Source organism: Bombina bombina, chromosome 7, assembly GCF_027579735.1.
Source record: "Bombina bombina isolate aBomBom1 chromosome 7, aBomBom1.pri, whole genome shotgun sequence".
Taxonomy (NCBI): domain Eukaryota; kingdom Metazoa; phylum Chordata; class Amphibia; order Anura; family Bombinatoridae; genus Bombina; species Bombina bombina.
In genome coordinates, this window is record NC_069505.1 from 385,390,654 (window position 1) to 385,417,473 (window position 26,820).

The 26,820-nt window shown below is 42.2% G+C and overlaps 1 protein-coding gene across 1 annotated transcript in view; it reads left to right on the forward strand.

The window, feature by feature from the left end:
* The window catches only part of CACNA2D2 (calcium voltage-gated channel auxiliary subunit alpha2delta 2), a 780,863-nt gene that overhangs the window by 461,684 nt on the left and 292,359 nt on the right, over window positions 1–26,820 (forward strand). The window contains exon 4 of the mRNA XM_053721110.1: window positions 3,035–3,094. Within this exon, the coding sequence (XP_053577085.1) occupies window positions 3,035–3,094 (60 nt within the window). The remainder of the gene's footprint in view (window positions 1–3,034; window positions 3,095–26,820) is intronic.

Here is a 26,820-nt window from a genome sequence, read left to right on the forward strand (position 1 = left end):
ACACAGTCAGTAATTGTTGTCTCATGTTAATGACACAGCCAGTGTTTAGTGTCTCATGTTAGTGACACAGCTGGTAATTAGTGTCTCATGTTAATGACACAGCCGGTAATTAGTGTCTTATGTTAATGACACAGCCAGTAATTAGTGTCTCATGTTAATGACACAGCCTGTAATTAGTATCTCATGTTAATCACACAGCCAGTAATTAGTGTCTCATGTTAATGACACAGCCGGTAATTAGTGTCTTATGTTAATGACACAGCCAGTAATTAGTGTCTCATGTTGGTGACACAGACAGTAATTAGTATCTCATGTTAATCACACAGCCAGTAATTAGTGTCTCATGTTAATGACATAGCCAGTAATTAGTGTCTCATGTTAATGACACAGCCAGTAATTAGTGTCTCATGTTGGTGACACATCCAGTAATTAGTATCTCATGTTAATCACACAGCCAGTAATTAGTGTCTTATGTTAATGACACAGCCAGTAATTAGTGTCTCATGTTGGTGACACAGCCAGTAATTAGTGTCTCATGTTGGTGACACAGCCAGTAATTAGTGTCTCATGTTGGTGACACATCCAGTAATTAGTGTCTCATGTTAATCACACAGCCAGTAATTAGTGTCTTATGTTAATCACACAGCCAGTGATTAGTGTCTCATGTTGGTGACACAGCCAGTAATTAGTGTCTCATGTTGGTGACACAGCCAGTAATTAGTGTCTCATGTTGGTGACACAGCCGGTAATTAGTGTCTCATGTTGGTGACACAGCCGGTAATTAGTGTCTCATGTTGGTGACACAGCCGGTAATTAGTGTCTCATGTTGGTGACACAGCCGGTAATTAGTGTCTCATGTTGGTGACACAGCCAGTAATTAGTGTCTCATGTTGGTGACACAGCCGGTAATTAGTGTCTCAGGTTGGTGACACAGCCAGTAATTAGTGTCTCATGTTAATGACACAGTCAGTAATTAGTGTCTCATGTTAATGACACAGTCAGTAATTAGTGTCTCATGTTGATAACACAACCAGTAATTAGTGTCTCATGTTGGTGACACAGCCAGTAATTAGTGTCTCATGTTGGTGACACAGCCGGTAATTAGTGTCTCATGTTGGTGACACAGCCGGTAATTAGTGTCTCATGTTGGTGACACAGCCGGTAATTAGTGTCTCAGGTTGGTGACACAGCCAGTAATTAGTGTCTCATGTTAATGACACAGCCAGTAATTAGTGTCTCATGTTGATAACACAACCAGTAATTAGTGTCTCATGTTAATGACACAGCCAGTAATTAGTGTCTCATGTTGATAACACAACCAGTAATTAGTGTCTCATGTTGATAACACAGCCAGTAATTAGTGTCTCATGTTGGTAACACAACCAGTGATTAGTGTCTCATGTTGATAACACAACCAGTAATTAGTGTCTCATGTTAATGACACAGCCAGTAATTAGTGTCTCATGTTGATAACACAACCAGTAATTAGTGTCTCATGTTGATAACACAGCCAGCAATTAGTGTCTCATGTTGATAACACAGCCAGTAATTAGTGTCTCATGTTGGTAACACAACCAGTGATTAGTGTCTCATGTTGATAACACAACCAGTGATTAGTGTCTCATGTTGATAACACAGCCAGTAATTAGTGTCTCATGTTGATAACACAACCAGTGATTAGTGTCTCATGTTGATAACACAGCCAGTAATTAGTGTCTCATGTTGATAACACAGCCAGTAATTAGTGTCTCATGTTGATAACACAACCAGTAATTAGTGTCACATGTTGGTGACACAGACGGTAATTAGTATCTCATGTTAATGACACAGCCAGTAATTAGTGTCACATAAAATGGGGAATTTATAAAGATTTGTACCCGTTCCTATTCACAGCTGCTTGCGACTCAATTTTAACAAATGGAGCCGCCTCTGTCTTGTGTTGGTTCACTTTGTGGTGGAAAGAGTGAGTTTCACTGTAAAGGAAACCTTTATTGTATTGTTTCTCTCCATTGCTAGCGGTTTGTGTTGAGGGGTAAGATTTAGTGTATTGGATACCACACACAACTATACATGCAGGAATCCTGCTAACAAAACACTACTGTAGGTCCCCAAGGCAGAACATACAGTGATGTGAGATGTCATCGCAGAAAATGCAGCATGTCTGCAGAAAGAACAGGACACATGCAGGAACTGTTAGCGCTTGAACTTTGTAGTGCTGCTCCACATTAGACAGTTCTCTTCAAACAGAGCTGTGCTCTGGCTGCACTGTATACATTTTCCTTAACACAGTGCATCTAGGGCAAAGTGCTGTTTGAAGTGAGCAGTCAAATATGCAGTAAACCTGCAGCACATTGCTTGTTAATGGGCTCTCAGAGATTTTTTTCAAATCTGCTCCTTAGCCTTTCCCAGTCTGCAAAGCTGTTTATTCTGAATGTAAGAGCACTGCATCTTTTTATTACTACATTTCTATGTTAGACCAAGAGAAAAGGAAAAATATTTATTAAAGAGACATTTTTAAATGTCTTTTTTTTGTATGCAGCTAATTTGCAATGCAATTTTCAACTACTGCACTATATTATAAAACATTAAAAATTCCTTTATTCTTCAGTTAACCAACACATTGCAATTAAACTGGTGCCTTAGTGTAGCTGTCTAATTTAAAATTGAATTTTATTTAAAAATGACCTGCAGAAACATTTTCACTAAAAAAATCTCATCGCAGAAAGTAAAGAAAAGTTCTGCCTCTGGGCTGTAGGTGACGCAATTCTCAAGAAATGAAGAACATGATCTCAAGTATCAGCAAACCCATAAGCGTCTATAAATCTAGGCCAGTACATCTTATGTTGTGTGATTCTGGAATCACTATTACTTTGTCATTTTGTAATTATTATTTTATAATGGCTCACTCTTTGTTATCCTGGTAGAAAATCTTATTATAAAAAAGTAGTTTAGAATATATTTTTATATATCTCCCTTACTCTTCTGTTATGGTGCTCATGAGTGGTATTTAATGGGACATTCCTTTGTTTTGCAGAAACTGGCAGAGGCTGCAGAGAATTTTCAGAAGGCTCACCGATGGCAAGATAATATAAGGGTAAGGTTTTACTGCACTTCTTACTCTCTGCCGGCCCCTCACTTTACACCTCCTCACTGCCAGACCCTCACCCTACATATCTCCCTACTACCAGCCCCTCACCCTACACCTCCTCACACCCAGTCCCTCACCCTATATCTCCTTACTCCCAGCCCCTCACCCTACACCTCCTCACACTCAACCCCTCACCCTATATATCCTTACTCCCAAAACCTCACATCCAGCCCCTTACCCTACACCTCCTTACACCCAGCCCCTCACCCTATATCTCCTTACTCCCAGCCCCTCACCCTACACCTTCTCATGCTGAGCCCCGAACCCTATATCTCCTCACTGCCAGACCCTCACCCTACATATCTCCCCACTACCAGCCCCATAACTTACACCTCCTCACACCCAGCCCCTCACCCTATCTCTCTTAACTCCCAGACCCTCACCCTACATATCTACTCGTTCCCAACCCCATTATCCTACATATCTTCTCACTCCCAGCCCCTTACACTATATCTTCGCACTCCCAGCCCCTCACCCTATATCTCCTCACTCCTAGCCCCTCACCCTACATACAGTATCTCCTCACTACTAGCCCCTCAAGCTACATATCTCCTTATTCCCAGCCCCTCACCCTACATATCTCGTCACTACCAGCCCCTCATCCTACATATCTCTTCACTACCAACCCCTCACCCTACAACTCCTCACACCCAGCCCCTCACCCTACATGTCTCCTCACTACCAGTCCCTCATCCTAAATATCTCCTCACTACCAGCCCGTCATCCTACATATCTCCCTACTACCAGCCCCTTAGCCTACATATCTCCCTACTACCAGCCCCTCACCCTACATCTCCTCCTTTCTGTTAGCCTCTCACCATATACCTCCTCCTAACTGCAAGTCCCTCACCCTACACCTTCTGACACCCAACCCCTCACCTTATACCTCCTCTTCACTACCAGCCCCTCACCTTACCACCACCTCCTTACTGTCAGCTCCTCACACTACACCTCCTCCTCACTGCAAGTCCCTCACCCTACACCTCCTACTCACTGCAAGTCCCTTATCCTACACCTCCTACTCACTGCAAGTCACTCACTCTACACCTCCTACTCAATGTCAGGATGTCACCCAACACCTCCCCCTACTGACGGCCCCTCTCCCTACATCGCCTTCTTACATAACAATATACCTTCCCCTTACCGTGTAGTCCACATATCATAGTCTGTCTTCAGTGTTATATTATTCTCTCTTTCTTTGCCCTCTATCCATTTCCAATCCAGAATTCCCTTTCTCACTCTCACCTGCTCAGTATTCTTTTTTGTGTTGTTTTTTTTCTCTCATGCCCAATATTCCTCCTTTCTATCGCACTCTCTCCCTTGCTCCTGCCAGCCCTAATGAAAGTGAATGAGGTAATTTTGATCTCATTTTCAGTTGCCCAATGTCAGTGCTCAGACATAATAACAAACAGGAGGTGAAGGGCACTCCGGAGCGCAAGCCCCCCGCTGCAGAATGACATGCAGAGGCTAGGTGTGTCTGAGAGAGAGCGAGAGGGGGGAGAGACAGAGAAAGGATAAGGAAATGTGAGGGAGAGACGAGAAATGTGATGGAGAGAGGAGAAGCATGATGAGGGGAAGGTGAAGGTAGAGAAATGTGATGGTGGATGTAGGGGGAATGGTAAGGAAGAGGGGCATATAGGTGAGGATGAGAGGAGCAACATGAGTGGGAGTGAGAGAGAAGAGAAAATGTGAAGGAGAAGCTGAAATATGTGGGGTGTAGGGTATAGAGAAATTAGAGGTAGGGGGAGAGAAAGGGAAAAGAGTAAATGAGAAGGAGAAAGAAGAGCAAAATGAGAGGGAGTAAAGAAAAAAGTAGGAGAAATGTGTGGTGAGTGGAGAGAAATGAGAGGAGAGAAGGGAAAATGAGAAGGACAAGATAGATTAGAATGGGATGAATAGAAATTAGAGGCCATGAGGGGAGAGAAACTAATGATTTAGGGTAGAGAGGAATGGTAGAGGGGAGAAGGAATGGGAGAGGGGAGAAGGAATGGGAGAGGGGAGAAGGAATGGGAGAGGGGAGAAGGAATGGGAGAGGGGAGAAGGAATGGGAGAGGGGAGAAGGAATGGGAGAGGGGAGAAGGAGTGGGAGAGGGGAGAAGGAGTGGGAGAGGGGAGAAGGAGTGGAAGAGGTAAGAAGGAATGGGAGAGGGGAGAAGGAATGGAAGAGGTAAGAAGGAATGGGAGAGGGGAGAAAGAATGGAAGAGGGGAGAAGGAATGGGGGAGGGGAGAAGGAGTGGGAGAGGGAAGAAAGGAAAGGAATGGGGATAGCAGAACAAGAGGGAAAGGAAAATGAACAATGGGAGAGGGGAGAGAGGAATGGCAGGGAGAGGGGAGAGAGGAATGATGGGGAGACAGGAGCAAGAGGAAAAGAAAAGTTATGGATGGGAGAGGGGAGAGAGGAATTGGAGAGGGAAGAAAAGAATTGGAGAGGGGAGAAGGAATGGGAGGGGGATAGCAGAACAAGAGGGAAAGAAAAATGAACAATGGGAGAGAGGAACGACAGGGAGAGGGGAGAGAGGAATGAGGGGGAGACAGGAGCAAGAGGGAAAGAAAAGTTATGGATGGGAGAGAGAAATGGGAGAGGGGAACAAGGAATGAGATTGGGTGGGACCCAGCGTACAGATGGCAGCTGTGCATCAGTATACAGCACACATAAAGCAGACACGCCTGTATAATGCTACCTAACACATCACACACTCTGTCTACACTGCGCACCTTTCATTTTTTGGCCTCTGGGTCCTATAGAGCACTGTGTCCTTTAAGTAGTGTCTGTAGGGGATGCACATTAAAAAACCTGGCTAGTTGATTCTCATATAAAGAAATGAGTGCACTGCAAGCATACTGACAGCCTGTTAGAGATAATTGTGTGAAATATGTACTGAGAGGGAAAGGAGAGAGGGGAAATGAAAGGAACAGTAAGACCCATTTTTTTTTTTCATGATTTGGATAGAACATAAAAAATTTAAACAACTTTCCAATTTACTTCTATTATCAACTTTGTTTCATTCTCTTGTTATCCTTTGCTGAAGGAACAGCATTGCACTACTGGCAGCTAGCTGAGCACATCTAGTTAGCCAATCACAAGAGACAAATGTGTGCAGGCACCAATCAGCAGCTAGCTCTCACTAGTGTAGCATATGTGCATATTTTTCTTCAAAAAGGGATACCAAGAGAACGAAGCACATTTAACAATAGAAGTGAATATAAAAATGTCTTAAAATTACTTGCTCTACCTGAATCATGAAAGGTTAATTTTGACTTTCCTATCCCTTTAAAGAAACAATAGATAAATAAATAAAAACTAGCAATAGAAGATATGTTTTGCAATCTGTACCCCATGCACTAAAGATATCTAGATTTGTGGACAACTTTTGTGACCTAGAAAGAACCTTGAAGTAGGATCTCTACACAAATATTGAGCTAGATGCACAAACGCTTGTGAGATTCAGAATTAATTGCTAATTACTTCACCAATTTTTTCCGGTGTTTTGTTTGTGGACGCTCCTGCCATAATATCTATAGCTGCGGGAGGTGCCCAATACCTGGTACTTCTCACATCAAACAAGAACCACTAGCAATGCGGAAAAACATTTATTACAACAGCCACATGTGTTTGTAAGTGTAAAATATTTGCATGTCAGTTTTGTTAGGGTTAAATTGTCCCGCTTGATTGGACGCTAGGTGTCTCCAGGGCGGGCTCTGGGCGTTCCGGGGGCGCTCTAGAGGTGCGGCCGAGATTTTCCACCTACAGTTCTGCCCAGCATGTGGAATTCATAAAGCTTCTATTCATAAAGCTGTGAATTATCTCATCTCTCAGTGGTCTCTTGCTATAGCAAGAGACCTCTCAGTGTTCTCTTTAAACTGTTTTCAGGTTTTCTTTTGTGCGTAAGTTAAAGGGAACTGTTTTATGTTTTATTAAAGGAGCATCCCAGCGTAATGTGCTCTCAGGCGATATTGCTCACAATAGTTTACTAAACTTGCTCTCTTTTTTTTAAATTACAATAGAAAAAAAAACAACACAGCAAGATGTTATTTTATGATTCAGAGAGAACATACTATATTTTAAAAAGCTTTGTTCCCATTATATTATGTGTTGAAGAGATACCTAGGTAGGCATCTGGAGCACTTGTGGCAGGAAATAGTGCTCTTGCAAATGGATAACGTTCTTGCAAAACTGCTGCCATATAGTGCTCTAGAAATGGGCCGGTTCCTAAATGTATACCCCTGATTTTCAACAAAAGATAGAATAAAAACAAAGAACAATTGATAATAGAGGTAAATTAGAAAGTTTTTTTAAAATAACATGGGGCGCGATCCGATAAAGATCGTAGTTTGCGGCGCAAGTGAGGGAACCCCCGCCGCCCGCAGTTTCAGCTCGCAACTCGAGCTATCCTATATACGGCGCCGTCAGATGCTAAAGTGCCGTAAGTATGACAAACCAGCGATGTGCAGAAATCTGCGTAAGTACAAATTTCTGGAGTCGCCAGTGACTTACGGCACTTTAGAAACTGCCGGCGCCTACAAAACCTGACTAAAGTTATAAAATCACCTGTACTGTCTAACACGCCTCCCAAACATAGCCCGACACGTCTAACCCTCTATCCGCTATCCCCCCTCACTATCCTAACAATAAAATATGTATTAACCCCTAAACCGCCGCTCCCGGACCCCGCCGCCACCTAATAAAGTTATTAACCCCTAAACCGCCGCTCCCGGACCCCGCCGCCAGCTATATTAAATCTATAACCCCCTAATGTGAGCCCCTACCCCACCACCATCTATCTTACCTACCCACCTAAAGTGAGCCCCCTACCCCGCCGCCATCTATCTTACCTACCCCCTAAAGTGAGCCCCTACCCCGCCGCCATCTATCTTACCTACCCCCTAAAGTGAGCCCTCTAACCCGCCGCCATCTATCTTACCTACCCCCTAAAGTGAGCTCCCTACCCCGCCGCCATCTATCTTACCTACCCCCTAAAGTGAGCCCCCTACCCCGCCACCATCATGAATCAGCCAATCAGATTCAAGTTCAATCCGATTGGCTGATTGGTTCAGCCAATCGGATTGAACTTGAATCTGATTGGCTGATTCAATCAGCCAATCAGATTTTTCTACCTTAATTCCGATTGGCTGATAGAATCCTATCAGCCAATCGGAATTCGACGGACGCCATCTTGGATGATGTCATTTAAAGGTACCTCAGTCCTCGTTTAGTCTTCGTGCCGGATGGATGCTCCGTGGCGGAGGAGCGAAGAAAGAAGATTGAAGATGCCGCTTTGCTTGAAGACATCGCCGGATGGAAGAAGACATCGCCGGATGGAAGAAGACTTCACTGCCGCTTGATTGAAGACATAGCCGGATGGAAGAAGACTTCACTGCCGCTTGATTGAAGACATCGCCCGGATGGAAGAAGACTTCACTGGCCCTTGATTGGACATCGCCCGGATCGGATGAAGAGTTCTGCCCGGCTGGGTGAAGACAAGGTAGGGAGATCTTCAGGGGGGTAGTGTTAGGTTTTTTTAAGGGGGGTTTGGGTGGGTTTAGAATAGGGGTATGTGGGTGGTGGGTTGTAATGTTGGGGGGTGGTATTGTGTTTTTTCTTTACAGGCAAAAGAGCTTTTCTTTGGGGCATGCCCCGCAAAAGGCCCTTTTAAGGGCTGGTAAGGTAAAAGAGCTTTGAACTTTTTTAATTTAGAATAGGGCAGGGAATTTTTTTTATTTTGGGGGGCTTTATTATTTTATTAGGGGGCTTAGAATAGGTGTAATTAGCTTAAAAATCTTTTTTTTTATTTTTTGTAATTTAGTGTTTGTTTTTTTTTGTAATTTAGTTTAGATTATTTTATTGTATTTTAGTTTAGATATTTGTAGTTTATTTAATTTATTGATAGTGTAGGTGTATTTGTAACTTAGGTTAGGATTTATTTTACAGGTAAATTGGTAATTATTTTAACTAGGTAGCTATTAAATAGTTATTAACTATTTAATAGCTATTGTACCTAGTTAAAATAAATACCAAGTTACCTGTAAAATAAATATAAACCCTAAAATAGCTACAATGTAATTATTAATTACATTGTAGCTATCTTAGGGTTTATTTTATAGGTAAGTATTTAGATTTAAATAGGAATATTTTAATTAATAATATTAATATTAATTAGATCTATTTTAATAAGAATTTAGTTAGGGATGTTAGAGTTAGATAGGGTTATTATACTTAATATATATAATATAATAACGATATTGACTATATTAACCCTAATATAATTAGGGTTGATATAGTTAATATATATAATATAATAACTATATTAACTATATTAACCCTAATATAATTAGGGTTAATATAGTTAATATAGCTGGCGGCGGTGTAGGGGGATTAAATTAGGGGTTAATATTTTTAAAATAGATGGCGGCGGTGTAAGGGGCTCACTTTAGGGGGTAGGTAAGGTAGATGGCGGCGGGGTAGGGGTTCAGTTTAGGGGGTAGGTAAGGTAGATGGCGGCGGGGTAGGTGCTCACTTTAGGGGGTAGGTAAGGTAGATGGCGGCGGGGTAGGTGCTCACTTTAGGGGTAGGTAAGGTAGATGGCGGCGGTGTAAGGGACTCACATTAGGGGTTATACTTTTAATGTAGGTGGCGGCGGGGTCCGTGTGCGGCGGTTTAGGGGTTGAATACTTTATTAGGGATTGCGGCGGGGGATCGCGGTTGACAGGTAGATAGACATTGTGCATGCGTTAGGTGTTAGGTTTATTTTGCAGCTAGTTTAGGGAGTTACGGGGCTCCAATAGACAGGCTTTTGCGGGCGACGCTGTATATCGGATCGGGCCCCTGCTCTATCTGAATCTTGAAAGAAACATTTTGGGTTTCTTATACCTTGAAATAAAGTGATTTGCAATTTGAATGTGTCTTAGTATAATACATATAGTGAGGTTTATGAGATTAGAGGTTTTATAGAGACCATTAGTTTCTATGAACCACTAAGTGAATCTAGCACGCAGCTAATCTGTTATAACAAGGCACATCATCTCTTTATAGCGCAGTCATTGCGTTTCAGTATACTCAGCGCGTTTAAAGGGACATGAAATTCAGAAAGAACATACACTTTTCTCCTGTTAAGTGTAGTCAGTCCACGGGTCATCCATTACTTATGGGATATTAACTCCTCCCCAACAGGAAGTGCAAGAGGATCACCCAAGCAGAGCTGCTATATAGCTCCTCCCCTCTACGTCATACCCAGTCATTCTCTTGCACCCAACTAATAGATAGGATGTGTGAGAGGACTGTGGTTGTTAAACTTAGTTTTTATTTCTTCAATCAAAAGTTTGTTATTTTAAACGGCACCGGAGTGTGTTGTTTTTTCTCAGGCAGCATTAGAAGAAGAATCTACCTGAGTTTGTGTATGATCTTAGCGGACGTAACTAAGATCCATTTGCTGTTCTCGGCCATTCTGAGGAGCGAGGTAACTTCAGAACAGGGGACAGCGGGCAGGTTCACCTGCAAAGAGGTATGTTGCAGTATATTATTTTCTAAGGAATGGAATTGACTGAGAAAATACTGCTAATACCGATGTAATGTAAGTACAGCCTTAAATGCAGTAGTAGCAACTGGTATCAGGCTGATATGTATGTATGTTTACACTTAAGTATTTCTGGGGAATGGCACTTCACTGGGAAAATACTGTATACATATAACTTTTAGCCTAATCTGCAGTGTGAGCGACTAGCAGCAGGCTTTTTAATAACATTTCATAAATTATATTTTAAACGTTTGCTGGCATGTTAATCGTTTATTTATCTGAGGTACTTGGTGAAAAATTGTTTTGGGCGTTATTTTCCACATGGCTGTCGTTTGTTTTGAATTAAAACAGTTTACTGAGCTTCCCTCACTGTTGTATTGTGAGTGGGAGGGGCCTATTTTGGCGCTTTTACTGCGCATTAGAAATTCAGTCACAGTCTGCCTTCTTCTCCCTGCATGATCCAGGACGTCTCTACAGAGCTCAGGGGTCTTCAAAACTAGTTTTGAGGGAGGTAATCACTCACAGCAGACCTGTGAGACTGTGCTTTGACTGTGACAAAAAACGCTTATATTTTCAATTGTTATCCGTTTTTCTGATATTAAGGGGTTAATCATCCATTGCTAGTGAGTGCAATCCTTTGCTAACTTAATGCATTTACTGTGAAAATTTGGTTTCTATAACTAATCCGGTTCATTGTTATTTCAACTGTGACAGTTTTTGTGTGCTTCTTAAAGCACAGTAACGTTTTTTATATTGCTTGCAAATTTATTTGAAAAGTATTTTCCAAGCTTGCTAGGCTAATTGCTAGTTTGTTTTAACATGTCTGACACAGAGGAATCTCTTTGTGCAATATGTTCAAAAGCCAATGTGGAGCCCAATAGAAATTTGTGTACTAATTGCATTGATGCTACTTTAAATAAAAGCCAATCTGTACATTTTAAGAAAATTTCACCAGACAACGAGGGGAAAGTTATGCCGACTAACTCTCCTCACGTGTCAGTACCTGCATCTCCCGCTCAGGAGGTGCGTGATATTGCGACGCCAAGTACATCAGGGCGGCCATTACAAATCACTTTACAAGACATGGCTAATGTTATGACTGAAGTTTTATCTAAATTACCAGAACTTAGAGGTAAACGCGACCACTCTGGGGTGAGAACAGAGTACGCTGATAATGTTAGAGCCATGTCTGATACTGCGTCACAAATGGCAGAACATGAAGACGGAGAGCTTCATTCTGTGGGTGACGGATCTGATCCAAATAGACTGGACTCAGACATTTAAAATTTTAAATTTAAGCTTGAGAACCTCCGTGTATTATTAGGGGAGGTATTAGCGGCTCTGAATGATTGTAACACGGTTGCAATCCCAGAGAAATTATGTAGGCTGGATAGATACTATGCGGTACCGGCGTGTACTGATGTTTTTCCTATACCTAAGAGGCTTACAGAAATTATTACCAAGGAGTGGGATAGGCCCGGTGTGCCCTTTCCCCCCCCCTCCTATATTTAGAAAAATGTTTCCAATAGACGCCACCACACGGGACTTATGGCAGACGGTCCCTAAGGTGGAAGGAGCAGTTTCTACTCTGGCTAAGCGTACCACTATCCCGGTGGAGGATAGCTGTGCCTTTTCAGACCCAATGGACAAAAAGTTAGAGGGTTACCTTAAGAAAATGTTTACTCAACAAGGTTTTATATTACAACCCCTCGCATGCATTGCGCCTGTCACGGCTGCGGCGGCATTTTGGTTTGAGTCTCTAGAAGAGACCATTAGCTCAGTTCCATTGGATGAAATTATAGACAAGCTTAGAGTCCTTAAGCTAGCTAATTCATTTATTTCTGATGCCGTAGTACATTTAACTAAACTTACGGCTAAGAATTCCGGATTCGCCATCCAGGCGCGCAGAGCGCTGTGGCTAAAATCCTGGTCAGCCGATGTGACTTCTAAATCTAAATTGCTTAACATACCTTTAAAAGGGCAGACATTATTTGGGCCCGGTTTGAAAGAAATTATCGCTGACATTACTGGAGGTAAGGGACATGCCCTGCCTCAAGACAGAGCCAAACCAAGGGCTAGACAGTCTAATTTTCGTGCCTTTCGTAACTTCAAGGCAGGAGCAGCATCAACTTCCTCCGCTCCAAAACAGGAAGGAACTGTTGCTCGTTACAGACAGGGCTGGAAACCTAACCAGACCTGGAACAAGGGCAAGCAGGCCAGAAAACCTGCTGCCGCCCCTAAGACAGCATGAAGTTAGGGCCCCCGATCCGGAAACGGATCTAGTAGGGGGCAGACTTTCTCTCTTCGCCCAGGCTTGGGCAAGAGATGTCCAGGATCCCTGGGCGTTAGAGATCATATCCCAGGGATATCTTCTGGACTTCAAAGCTTCTCCTCCCAAAGGGAGATTTCATCTTTCAAGGTTGTCAACAAACCAGACAAAGAAAGAGGCGTTTCTACGCTGTGTTCAAGATCTTTTGCTAATGGGAGTGATCCACCCGGTTCCGCGGTCGGAACACGGACAAGGGTTTTACTCAAATCTGTTTGTGGTTCCCAAGAAAGAACGAACCTTCAGGCCAATCTTGGATTTAAAGATCCTAAACAAATTCCTAAGAGTTCCATCGTTCAAAATGGAAACTATTCGGACAATCTTACCCATGATCCAAAAGGGTCAGTACATGACCACAGTGGATCTAAAGGATGCGTACCTTCACATACTGATTCACAAGGATCATTACCGGTACCTAAGGTTTGCCTTCCTAGACAGGCATTATCAGTTTGTAGCTCTTCCCTTCGGGTTAGCTACGGCTCCAAGAATCTTTACAAAGGTCCTGGGCTCTCTTCTGGCGGTACTAAGACCGCGAGGAATAGCGGTAGCTCCGTACCTAGACGACATTCTGATACAAGCGTCAAGTTTCCAAACTGCCAAGTCTCATACAGAGTTAGTTCTGGCATTTCTAAGGTCGCATGGGTGGAAGGTGAACGTAGAAAAGAGTTCTCTATTGCCACTCACAAGAGTTCCCTTCTTGGGGACTCTTATAGATTCTGTAGAAATGAAAATTTACCTGACAGAGGACAGGTTAACAAAACTTCTAAATGCTTGCCGTGTCCTTCATTCCATTCAACACCCGTCAGTGGCTCAATGCATGGAGGTAATCGGCTTAATGGTAGCGGCAATGGACATAGTACCTTTTGCACGCCTGAATCTCAGACCACTGCAATTGTGCATGCTAAGTCAGTGGAATGGGGATTACTCATATTTGTCCCCTATGCTGAATCTGGATCAAGAGACCAGAGATTCTCTTCTATGGTGGCTTTCTCGGCCACATCTGTCCAGGGGGATGCCCTTCAGCAGGCCAGACTGGACAATTGTAACAACAGACGCCAGCCTACTAGGTTGAGGCGCTGTCTGGAATTCCCTGAAGGCTCAGGGATCATGGACTCAGGAGGAGAGTCTCCTTCCAATAAACATCCTGGAGTTGAGAGCAGTTCTCAATGCCCTTCTGACTTGGCCTCAGTTAGCAACTCTGAGGTTCATCAGGTTTCAGTTGGACAACATCACGACTGTGGCTTACATCAACCATCAGGGAGGGACAAGGAGTTCGCTAGCGATGATGGAAGTTTCAAAGATAATTCGCTGGGCAGAGTCTCACTCTTGCCATCTGTCAGCGATCCACACCCCAGGCGTGGAGAACTGGGAGGCGGATTTCCTAAGTCGCCAGACTTTTCATCCGGGGGAGTGGGAACTTCATCCGGAGGTCTTTGCCCAAATACTTCAACGTTGGGGCAAACCAGATATGGATCTCATGGCGTCTCGCCAGAACGCCAAGCTTCCTTGTTACGGGTCCAGATCCAGGGACCCAGGAGCGTTCCTGATAGATGCTCTGACAGCACCTTGGACCTTCAAGATGGCTTATGTGTTTCCACCCTTCCCGATGCTTCCTCGATTGATTGCCAGGATCAAACAGGAGAAAGCATCAGTGATTCTAATAGCGCCTGCGTGGCCACGCAGGACCTGGTATGCAGATCTAGTGGACATGTCGTCCTGTCCACCTTGGTCGCTGCCTCTGAGACAGGACCTTCTAATTCAGGGTCCTTTCAAACATCAAAATCTAATTTCTCTGAAGCTGACTGCATGGAGATTGAACGCTTGATTTTATCAAAGCGTGGATTTTCGGAGTCAGTAATTGATACCTTAATACAGGCTAGGAAACCTGTTACCAGGAAAATCTACCATAAGATATGGCGTAAATATTTACACTGGTGCGAATCCAAGAGTTACTCATGGAGTAAGGTTAGGATTCCTAGGATATTGTCTTTTCTACAAGAAGGTTTAGAAAAGGGTTTATCTGCAAGTTCTTTAAAGGGACAGATCTCAGCTCTATCCATCGTTTTACACAAACGTCTGTCAGAAGTTCCAGACGTTCAGGCTTTTTGTCAGGCTTTGGCCAGGATTAAGCCTGTGTTTAAGACTGTTGCTCCACCGTGGAGCTTAAACTTAGTTCTTAACGTTTTACAGGGTGTTCCGTTTGAACCCCTTCATTCCATTGATATCAAGCTGTTATCTTGGAAAGTTCTGTTTTTAATGGCTATTTCCTCGGCTCGTAGAGTCTCTGAGTTATCGGCCTTACATTGTGATTCTCCTTATCTGATTTTTCATTCAGACAAGGTAGTTCTGCGTACTAAACCTGGGTTCTTACCTAAGGTAGTCACTAACAAGAATATCAATCAAGAGATTGTTGTTCCATCATTGTGCCCTAACCCTTCTTCAAAGAAGGAACGACTTCTGCACAATCTAGACGTAGTCCGTGCCCTGAAATTTTATTTACAGGCAACTAAAGATTTTCGCCAAACTTCTTCCCTGTTTGTAGTTTATTCTGGACAGACGAGAGGTCAAAAAGCATCTGCTACCTCTCTCTCTTTTTGGCTTCGTAGCATAATACGTTTAGCCTATGAGACTGCTGGACAGCAGCCTCCTGAAAGAATTACAGCTCATTCTACGAGAGCTGTGGCTTCCACGTGGGCCTTTAAGAATGAGGCCTCTGTTGAACAGATTTGCAAGGCTGCAACTTGGTCTTCTCTTCATACTTTTTCCAAATTTTACAAATTTGACACTTTTGCTTCTTCTGAGGCTGTTTTTGGGAGAAAGGTTCTTCAGGCAGTGGTTCCTTCCGTGTAAAGATCCTGCCTGTCCCTCCCGTCATCCGTGTACTTTAGCTTTGGTATTGGTATCCCATAAGTAATGGATGACCCGTGGACTGACTACACTTAACAGGAGAAAACATAATTTATGCTTACCTGATAAATTCCTTTCTCCTGTAGTGTAGTCAGTCCACGGCCCGCCCTGTTTTTTATGGCAGGTCTAAATTTTAAATTAAACTCCAGTCACCACTGCACCCTATAGTTTCTCCTTTCTCGTTTGGTTTCGGTCGAATGACTGGGTATGACGTAGAGGGGAGGAGCTATATAGCAGCTCTGTTTGGGTGATCCTCTTGCACTTCCTGTTGGGGAGGAGTTAATATCCCATAAGTAATGGATGACCCGTGGACTGACTACACTACAGGAGAAAGGAATTTATCAGGTAAGCATAAATTATGTTTTTAAGAACTTTCCAATTCAATTCTGTTATCAAATTTTTTGTTAATTCTCTTGACATCCTTTGTTGAAGGAGCAGCAATGTTGACACATCTAGTGAGCTAATAACAAGAGGAAGACATAAAGCTGTCTATTTATCAATTTATCATTGTGCGGACAAACATGATCTGCTATAGCGAACCATGTCCGCCGCACATCGATAAATGCCAACAGCGTACGCTCTCGGCATTTATCATTGCACCAGCAGTTCACCAGTTCATACCGCCCCCTGCAGATTTGCGGCCAGTCGGTCGCTAGCAGGGGGTGTCAATCAACCCGATCCTATTGGATCAAGTTGATTTGTGGCGATTTCTGTCCGCCGCCTCAGAGCAGGCGGACAGGTTATAGAGCAGCAATCCTTAGACCGCTGCCTCATAACTTGTGTTTCTGGCGAGCCTGAAGGCTCGCCAGAAACACGGGACATCAAGCTCCGTTCGGAGCTTGATAAATAGACCCCCAATCAGGAGCTAAATCCCTGTAGTGCATTGATACAACTTAGCCTACCTAGGTATGCTTTTCAACAAAAGATACTAAAAGAATGAAGCAAATTAGATAATTAAAGTCCATTGGAAAGTTGTGTAAAATTGTATTCTCTATCTGAATCATGCAAGTTTAATTTTAACTTTACTGTTCCTTTAAAATATATTCCATTGTAATATATTTTTAATTATGTTGAGTAAAAAAGTATTTGCAATATATTTTCATTATCTATTTTGTACCCTTTTCCTGTTAAAAGTGGAAGGGCAGGCTTCATGCTTAAAGGGACATAAAAACACAACATTTGTTTTTCACGATTCAGATAGAACAAGCTCAGGAGTGTGCATGTGTCTGCAGCGCTATGTAGCAGCAGTTTTACTACAATGTTATACATTAGCAAGAGCACTAGATGGCAGCACTATTTCCTGTCATGTAGTACTAATGTTATACGTTAGCAAGAGCACTAGATGGCAGCACTATTTCCTGTCATGTAGTACTAATGTTATACATTTGTAAGAGCACTAGAGGGTAGCACTATTTCCTGTCATTTAGTACTAATATTATACATTAGCAAGAGCACTAGATGGCAGTGCTATTTCATGTCATGTAGTACTAATGTTATACATTAGCAAAAGCACTAGAGGGCAGCACTATTTCCTGTCATGTAGTACTTATTTTAAACATTAGCAAGAGCACTAGAGGGTAGCACTATTTCCTGTCATGTAGTACTAATGTTATACATTAGCAAGAGCACTAGATGGCAACACTATTTCCTGTCATGTAGTACTAATGTTATACATTAGCAAGAGCACTAGATGGCAGCACTATTTCCTGTCATGTAGTACTAATGTTATACATTAGCAAGAGCACTAGATGGCAGCACTATTTCCTATCATGTAGTACTAATGTTATACATTGGCAAGAGCACTAGATGGCAGCACTATTTCCTGTCATGTAGTACTAATGTTATACATTTGCAAGAGCACTAGAGGGTAGCACTATTTCCTGTCATGTAGTACTAATATTATACATTAGCAAGAGCACTAGATGGCAGCACTATTTCCTGTCATGTAGTACTAATGTTATGCATTAGCAAGAGCACTAGATGGCAGCACTATTTCCTATCATGTAGTACTAATGTTATACATTGGCAAGAGCACTAGATGGCAGCACTATTTCCTGTCATGTAGTACTAATGTTATACATTAGCAAGAGCACTAGATGGCAGCACTATTTCCTGTCATGTAGTACTAATGTTATACATTAGCAAGAGCACTAGAGGGTAGCACTATTTCCTGTCATGTAGTACTAATGTTATACATTAGCAAGAGCACTAGATGGCAGCACTATTTCCTGTCATGTAGTACTAATGTTATACATTAGCAAGAGCACTAGATGGCAGCACTATTTCCTGTCATGTAGTACTAATGTTATACATTAGCAAGAGCACTAGATGGCAGCACTATTTCCTGTCATGTAGTACTAATGTTATACATTTGCAAGATCACTAGATGGCAGCACTATTTCCTGTCATGCAGTACTAATGGTATACATTAGCAAGAGCACTAGATGGCAGCACTATTTTCTGTCATGTAGTACTAATGTTATACATTAGCAAGAGCACTAGAGGGCAGCACTATTTCCTGTCATGTAGTACTAATGTTATACATTAGCAATAGCACTAGATGGCAGCACTATTTCCTGTCATGTAGTACTAATGTTATACATTAGCAAGAGCACTAGATGGCAGCACTATTTCCTGTTATGTAGTACTAATGTTATACATTAGCAAGAGCACTAGATGGCAGCACTATTTCCTGTCATGTAGTACTAATGTTATATGTTAGCAAGAGCACTAGATGGCAGCACTATTTCATGTCATGTAGTACTAATGTTATACATTAGCAAGAGCACCAGAGGGCAGCACTGTTTCCTGGTATGTAGTACTAATGTTATACATTAGCAAGAGCACTAGATGGCAGCACTATTTCATGTCATGTAGTACTAATGTTATACATTAGCAAGAGCACTAGAGGGCAGCACTGTTTCCTGTCATGTAGTACTAATGTTATACATTAGCAAGAGCACCAGAGGGCAGCACTATTTCCTGTCATGTTGTACTAATGTTATACATTAGCAAGAGCACTAGATGGCAGCACTGTTTCCTGTCATGTAGTACTAATGTTATACATTAGCAAGAGCACTAGAGGGCAGCACTATTTCCTGTCATGTAGTACTAATGTTATACATTAGCAAGAGCACTAGATGGCAGCACTGTTTCCTGTCATGTAGTACTAATGTTTTACATTAGCAAGAGCACTAGATGGCAGCACTATTTCCTGTCATGTAGTACTAATGTTATACATTAGCAAGAGTACTAGATGGCAGCAATGTTTCCTGTCATGTAGTACTAATGGTATACATTAGCAAGAGCACTAGATGGCAGCACTGTTTCCTTTCATGTTATGTTGTGCTTCAGGCATGTGCACGCTACATACCTAGGTATCTCTGCTTATATACATTTATATTTATGTGTTAATATGTGTATATACACATATTAGCACATATATATATATATATATATATATATGTATATAGTCATATACATATATATTTATATTTCCTTCCATAAGGCAGGGAGAGTCCACAACTTCATTCCTTAATGTTGGCAACTACAACACCTGGCCACCAGGAGGAGGCAAAGACACCCCAGCCAAAGGCTTAAATTTCCCTCCCACTTCCCCTAACCCCCAGTCATTCTTTGCCTTTCGTCACAATAGGAAGTGGCAGAGAGACGTTTTTTTGAATAAAAGCGTTCTTTTTGTCTGTCCTTCTATGGATATATCTTAGCTATGGAGAACTCTGATGCTACATAAGATGGTTCCGCTCCTTCTGTACTGATTAATAATTCCTGTTTATATTGTGAGGAGGCCATGGTTTGCCCGCCTGCTTAATTTTGTTCCATTTGCCAAAGCACTGTTCTAAAGTCTAAGAACGGAGACAAGCTTGCTAATACTCATAGCGCTATTAGCCCCTCTGAGCCCTCTACCTCTCAGAAATCTTTGTCCTGAGAGAATACTACCCTTTCTACACTACCCGCTCCACACGCAGTTCCCCGTGGCTCAACTAATCATCCATTTGAGGGGGCCTTTTTCCGGCGAACTTTACTGCGCAGTTACAATCGGCTGTGTCTGTGGCCCTGAGTGCCTTACCTCCTTCTAGCAAACGTAAGAAAAAGGTCAAACATACCTTACGATCAATATAATGGAATGCCGGGCAGTCTACAATGCCTTGAAGCCTTGGCCCCTGCTGGGTTTGTCCCAGTTTATCAGATTCCAATCAGACAATATAACCTTGGTTGCCTACATCAACCATCAGGGGGGAACGCACAGTCCCTTGGCGATGAGAGAAATATCTCAGATACTAGAGTGAGCGAAGACTCACAGATGTACGCTGTCAGCGATCCACATTCCGGATGTGGACAACTGGGAAGTGGACTTCCTCAGCAGGCAATTATTTCACACAGGGGAATGGTCTCTCCACCCGAGGTGTTTGCAGAGATATGCAGCAAGTGGGGGACGCCGGAGATAGATCTTATGACATCCCGTCTCAATACCAAGCTACCCAGGTATGGGTCGAGGGATCCTCACGCGGAACTGATAGATGCCCTATCAGTACCATGGAGGTTCAGACTCATATATCTTTTTCCTCCATTACCGCTTCTCCCTCGTGTGGTGGCTCGTATCAAGCAGTAGCAAGCATCAGTGATTCTGATTGCTCCATCGTGGCCGCGAAGGACATGGTTTGCGAATCTGGTGGAGATGTCCTCCTCTCCTCAGTTGAGGTTACCTTGTTCGTTCATCAAAATTTAGATTCTCTGAGGCTGACTGCGTGAAGATTGAACGCTTAGTCTTAGCCAAGAGAGGGTTTTCTGAGAGTGTGATCAACACTCTGGTTCAAGCTCGTAAGCCAGTTACTCGTATCTACCATAAAATGTGGAGGACTTGCTGGTATTGGTGTGAAGAGCGTGGCTTTTCCTGGCATAATGTTAAGGTTGCCAGAATTTTATCTTTTCTCCAGGATTGACTGGAGAAGGGTCTATCTGCTAGTTCCCTGAAGAGAAAAATATCTGCCCTGTCGGTGTTACTGCACAAGAGATTGGCTGAGCTTCCGGATGTGCAGTCCTTTGTTAAGGCTCTGACTAGGATCAGACCTGTGTTTTGATCTGGGGCTCCGCCTTGGATCCTAAATCTTGTTCTTAGGGTTTTGCAGCAGGCTCCGTTTGAACCTATGCATACTGTTGACATTAAATTGTTATCTTGGAAGGTTCTTTTTTTACTGGCTATTGCCTCTGCGTGCAGAGTTTCTGAGATTTCTGCTTTGCAATGTGACTCCCCTTATATTGTTTTCCATGCTGATAGGGCGGTTTTACGTACTAAATTAGGGTTCCTCCCTAAGGTGGTGTCGGATCGTAACATTAATCAAGAAATTGTTGTTACTTCCTTGTGTCCTAATCCTTCTTCAGTGAAGGAACGTTTGCTTCACAATCTAGATGTGGTTCATGCTTTGAAGTTCTATCTTCAGGCTACTAAGGAATTCAGACAATCTTCCTCTTTGTTTGTCATCTATACGGGGAAGCGTAAGGGGCAGAAGGCTACTACGACTTCCCTATCTTTCTGGTTGAGGAGTATCAGATAAATTCCATTCCTTCCTGGCAGGGAGAGTCCACGACCCCGCACAAAATTTATTTTTTTGTTGGGCGGCTCCCTTTTTATATTATTTCTTCTGGCACCTTTATACCCTGATGTTTCTCCTACTTTTCCTTGTTCCCTCAGCAGAATTACTGGGGGTTAGGGGAAGTCGGAGGGATATTTAAGCCTTTGGCTGAGGTGTCTTTGCCTCCTCCTGGTGGCCAGGTGCTGTATTTCCCAACAATAAGGAATGAAATCTTGGACTCTCCCTGCCAGGAAGGAAAGGTAATTATGTTTTGCTGCCATCGCTGTGGGACTTACCCCCTTAGCTGCATTGACGGCATGAGAACGAGGCTCCCATTGGAGCCTATGGAAGCAAGCTCTTATGAGCGCAATGCTTCCCAGCAATGCAAACGCAAGTTCGCGTTTGCATTGCTGACAACTTGTAATACCAGCGTGTGCTGGTATTACACAGTGGAAAGCAAATATCGCTTTCATGAAAGCGATATTCAGTGCTCCACTTGTGATCTGGCCCTAAAACTTTGCATTTATATATTTCAATATTTGAGCAGCTACCATAATTAAAAACAAATCTGCACATTATTCTCAGGCTGATCTTTGCTTTTAATATATCATTCTGTCTAGCATTTATTTAGTGTTTATTTCACTATTTTAACCATATTTTCCTTTCAATCCTTCATACCTTACCTGTAGTTTCTGTGTTGCAGCCACTTTACATTCAGAAGAGAAAGGGTTAAATGTTCTTCAAGGTGGAGAGTGAGCTGACAGACTAGTTATCACTGGTGATCAGAAGAGATGCCAGCCAAGTACCTATTGCATGACAGATTGCCCTGCTCGGTCCCCATCATTACTCTGGGACACATTTGGTTCAATGGCTGGATAGCCCCATAAAATATCCCATTTTCTGCTCCATGAAATTCTTATCTCTTAATATCACTCCCCCCAAACCAAAACATCATCAGCTATATAGATATATATATTGTGTGTGCATGTGTATCTATGTATGTGTATGTATATGTATATAAATATATATATATATATTTGTGTGTGTATACGTGTTAGCGTATATGTGTGTGTGTATATATATATATATATATATGTGTGTTAGTGTATATGTGTGTGTGTATATATATATATATATATATATATATTCTTTTGTGTATATATATATATATATATATATATATATATACACACAGTAAAGGAAGGCACTCACTGGTCTTTTTCTTCAAAATAACTTTAATAATTGTGACGTTTCGGGGACACACTCCCCTTCCTCAGACCCTGAGGAAGGGGAGTGTGTCCCCGAAACGTCACAATTATTAAAGTTATTTTGAAGAAAAAGACCAGTGAGTGCCTTCCTTTACTGTGCATATTCATCTGCTGGCACCCTGGCATCAAGTTTGGAAAGTGAGAGTGCTCTCTATCTACATATATATATATATATATATATATATATATATATATATATATATATATATATATATATATATATATACATACATACACAAAGGGTCCAGAACCCTAACCCTACAACATTTTATGCAGGAGTTTATTTATAATCTGTCTACAGTTGTTAATCTTTTCAAGAGATATGCACATTTTCCTTGCATCAGATTTTTAGAAACACAGTGCTTAAATGCTGATATATATAGTATGCATATGTAAAAGTGACTTTAATAATGTCCCTTTAATATGTTAACAAAACACAGGGTTTTTTTTAGGGAGGGGGGTAAGTTTGCGCCCCTGCAGAGCCTTGTATGTCAGTATTTGTGCAGATACTTCATACCTTTCTTTTCTGGTCATCATCTCCTCCCTTCTGAGCACTGATTGTGCCCTCGGCCAGATGTCCGACCCCCCCGCCTCCACTGATAATGCAGATACTGCTAGAGCCTTGCTCATGTCCCCTCGCTGCCCAGCAAAGACAGATGGCTGAGGGGTGTGAAGCGTGATATGGCGCATATCCGAATACTCACCGATTCCCACCTGAGTGACTGTGCACCCTGCGTGGTTACTGCACAGGTTTTATATGTATGGCGTATTTGTATATCTAACATAATTCCCATATGTATGTGGCAGAGCTGACAATTTTCTTGGCATTGATTAAATGGTCAGTCGCTAATTGATACAGCTGTTTCTAAGTATAGAAGCGTCATTGGAGCCTTTTAAAATGAAATACAATCGGCTAGATTACGAGTCTTGCGTTGTGAGCTATGCGGTGCTACCGTGCAGTTTTTGCTCACCGCACACTTACCTGCAGCGCTGGTATTACAGGTTTTTACAAACCTGGCGTTAAAAGGCAAGAAGTGAGCGTTGAGCAAAATTGTGCTCCTTACCGCACTCCAATACCAGCACTGCTTAAGTCAGCGGTGAGCTGGTCGTACGTGCTCGTGCACGATTCCCCATAGGAATCAATGGGGAGAGCCGGCTGAGAAAAAGTCTAACACCTGCAAAAAAGCAGTGTAAAACTCAGTAACGCAGCCCCATTGATTTCTATGGGGAAATAAAATTTATGTCTACACCTAACACCCTAACATGAACCCCGAGTCTAAACACCCCTAATCTTACACTTATTAACCCCTAATCTGCCACCCCCGACATCGCCGACACCTACATTATATTTGTTAACCCCTAATCTGCCGCTCCGGACATCGCCGCCACCTACATTATACTTATGAACCCCTAATCTGCTGCCCCCAACATCGCCGCCACCTACATTATATTTATTAACCCCTAATCTGCTGCCCCCAATGTCGCCGCCACCTACCTACACTTATTAACCCCTAATCTGCCGCCCCCAACGTGGCCGCCACTATAATAAACATATTAACCCCTAAACTGCCGAACTCCCGCCTCACAAACATTAGTTAAATATTATTAACCCCTAATCTGCCATCCCTAACATCGTCGCCACCTACCTACATTTATTAACCCCTAATCTGCCGCCCCCAACGTTGCCGCCACTATACTAAATGTATTAACCCCTAAACCTAAGTCTAACCCTAACACCCCCTAACTTAAATATAATTACAATAAATCTAAATAAAATCACTATAATTAACTAAATTATTCTTATTTAAAACTAAATACTTACCTATAAAATAAAGCCTAAAATAGCTACAAAATAACTAATAGTTACATTGTAGCTATCTTAGGGTTTATTTTTATTTTACAGGCAAGTTTGTATTTATTTTAACTAGGTAGAATAGTTATTAAATAGTTATTAACTATTTAATAACTACCTAGCTAAAATAAATACAAAAGTACCTGTAAAATAAAACCTAACCTAAGTTACAATAACACCTAACACTACACTATAATTAAATAAATTAACTAAATTAAATACAATTACCTAAATTAAATTAGCTAAAGTACAAAAAACAAACAAACACTAAATTACAGAAAATAATAAACAAATTACAGATATTTAAACTAATTACACCTAATCTAATAGCCCTATCAAAATAAAAAAGCCCCCCAAAATAAAAAAACCCTAGCCTAAACTAAACTACCAATAGCCCTTAAAAGGCCCTTTTGCGGGGCATTGCCCCAAAGTAATCAGCTCTTTACCTGTAACAAAAAAATACAAACAACCCCCCCCCCAACAGTAAAACCCACCACCCACACAACCAACCCCCCAAATAAAATACTATCTATAAAAACCTAAGTTCCCCATTGCCCTGAAAAGGGCATTTGGATGGGCATTGCCCTTAAAAGGGCAGTTAGCTCTTTTGCGGTCCAAAGTCCCTAACCTAAAAATAAAACCCACCCAGTACACCCTTAAAAAAACCTAACACTAACCCCCTGAAGATCGACTTACAGTTCTGAAGATCCGACATTCATCCTCAAGGAAGCGGCAGAAGTCCTCAACGAAGCCAGGAGAAGTCTTCATCCAAGCCGGGCGAAGTGGTCCTCCAGACGGGCAGAAGTCTTCATCCAGACGGCATCTTCCATCTTCATCCATCCGACGCGGAGCGGCTCCATCTTCAAGACATCCGACGTGGAGCATCCTCTTCATCCGACGACTAAAGACAAATGAAGGTACCTTTAAGTGATGTCATCCAAGATGGCGTCCCTTAGATTCCGATTGGCTGATAGAATTCTATCAGCCAATTGGAATTAAGGTAGAAAAAATCCTATTGGCTAATCCAATCAGCCAATAGTATTGAGCTTGCATTCTATTGGCTTTTCCACTAATACATTTAGTATAGTGGCGGCGACGTTGAGGGCGGCAGATTAGGGGTTAATAAATGTAGGTAGGTGGCGGCGATGTTAGGGATGGCAGATTAGGGGTTAAAAATATTTAACTAATGTTTGCGAGGCTGGAGTGCGGCGGTTTAGGGGTTAATATGTTTATTATAGTGTCGGCGACGTTGGGGGCGGCAGATTAGGGGTTAATAAGTGTAGGTAGGTAGCAGCAACATTGGGGGCAGCAGATTAGGGGTTAATAAATATAATGTAGGTGTCGGCGATATTGGGGGCAGCAGATTAGGGATTCATAAATATATTGTAGGTGGCGGCGGTGTCCGGAGCGGCAGATTAGGGGTTAAAAATTTTCTTTTAGTGTTTGCGATGCGGGAGGGCCTCGGTTTAGGGGTTAATAGGTAGTTTATGGGTGATAGTGTACTTTTTAGCACTTTAGTTATGAGTTTTATGTTACGCCGTTGTACCATAAAACTAATAACTACTGACTTTTAAATGCGTTAGGACTCTTGACGGGGTAGGGTGTACCGCTCACTTTTTGGCCTCCCAGGACAGACTCGTAATACCGGCGCTATGGAAGTCCCATAGAAAAAAGACTTTACGAAGTTTACGTAAGTCGTTTTGCGGTAAGGCCAAAGAAGTGTGTGGTGCCCCTAAAGCTGCAAGACTCATAATAGCAGCGGGCGTAAAAAAGCAGCGTTAGGACCTTGCTTTTTTTTACCTTAACGCACAACTCGTAATCTAGCCGTTTGTTTTTTAGTGAAAGGACATGTCTATAATTACCCCCAACTAAGGCATTAACAGGAAGTACCTATCGGACAATGAGCATTAGCAGAGAAAGTAACTATCAGCTTCTGGGCATTTGCAGAAAATATCTACTACTACTTTTAACTATCTACTACTACTATCAAATATCAACTACTTCGCATTAGCAGGAGGTATCTATCAGCCAATGGGTTTTGGCTGGAGGACCTATCAACCAATCAGCATTGGGATGAAGTATCTATCAACCAATGAGTATCATCATTATTATTATTAGCAGTTATTTGTAGAGCGCCAATAGATTCCGCAGTGCTTAAAACAAGAGGCTAATATGCAATGTGACATTTATGGGAGACAAAGGGATAGAGGCCAAGA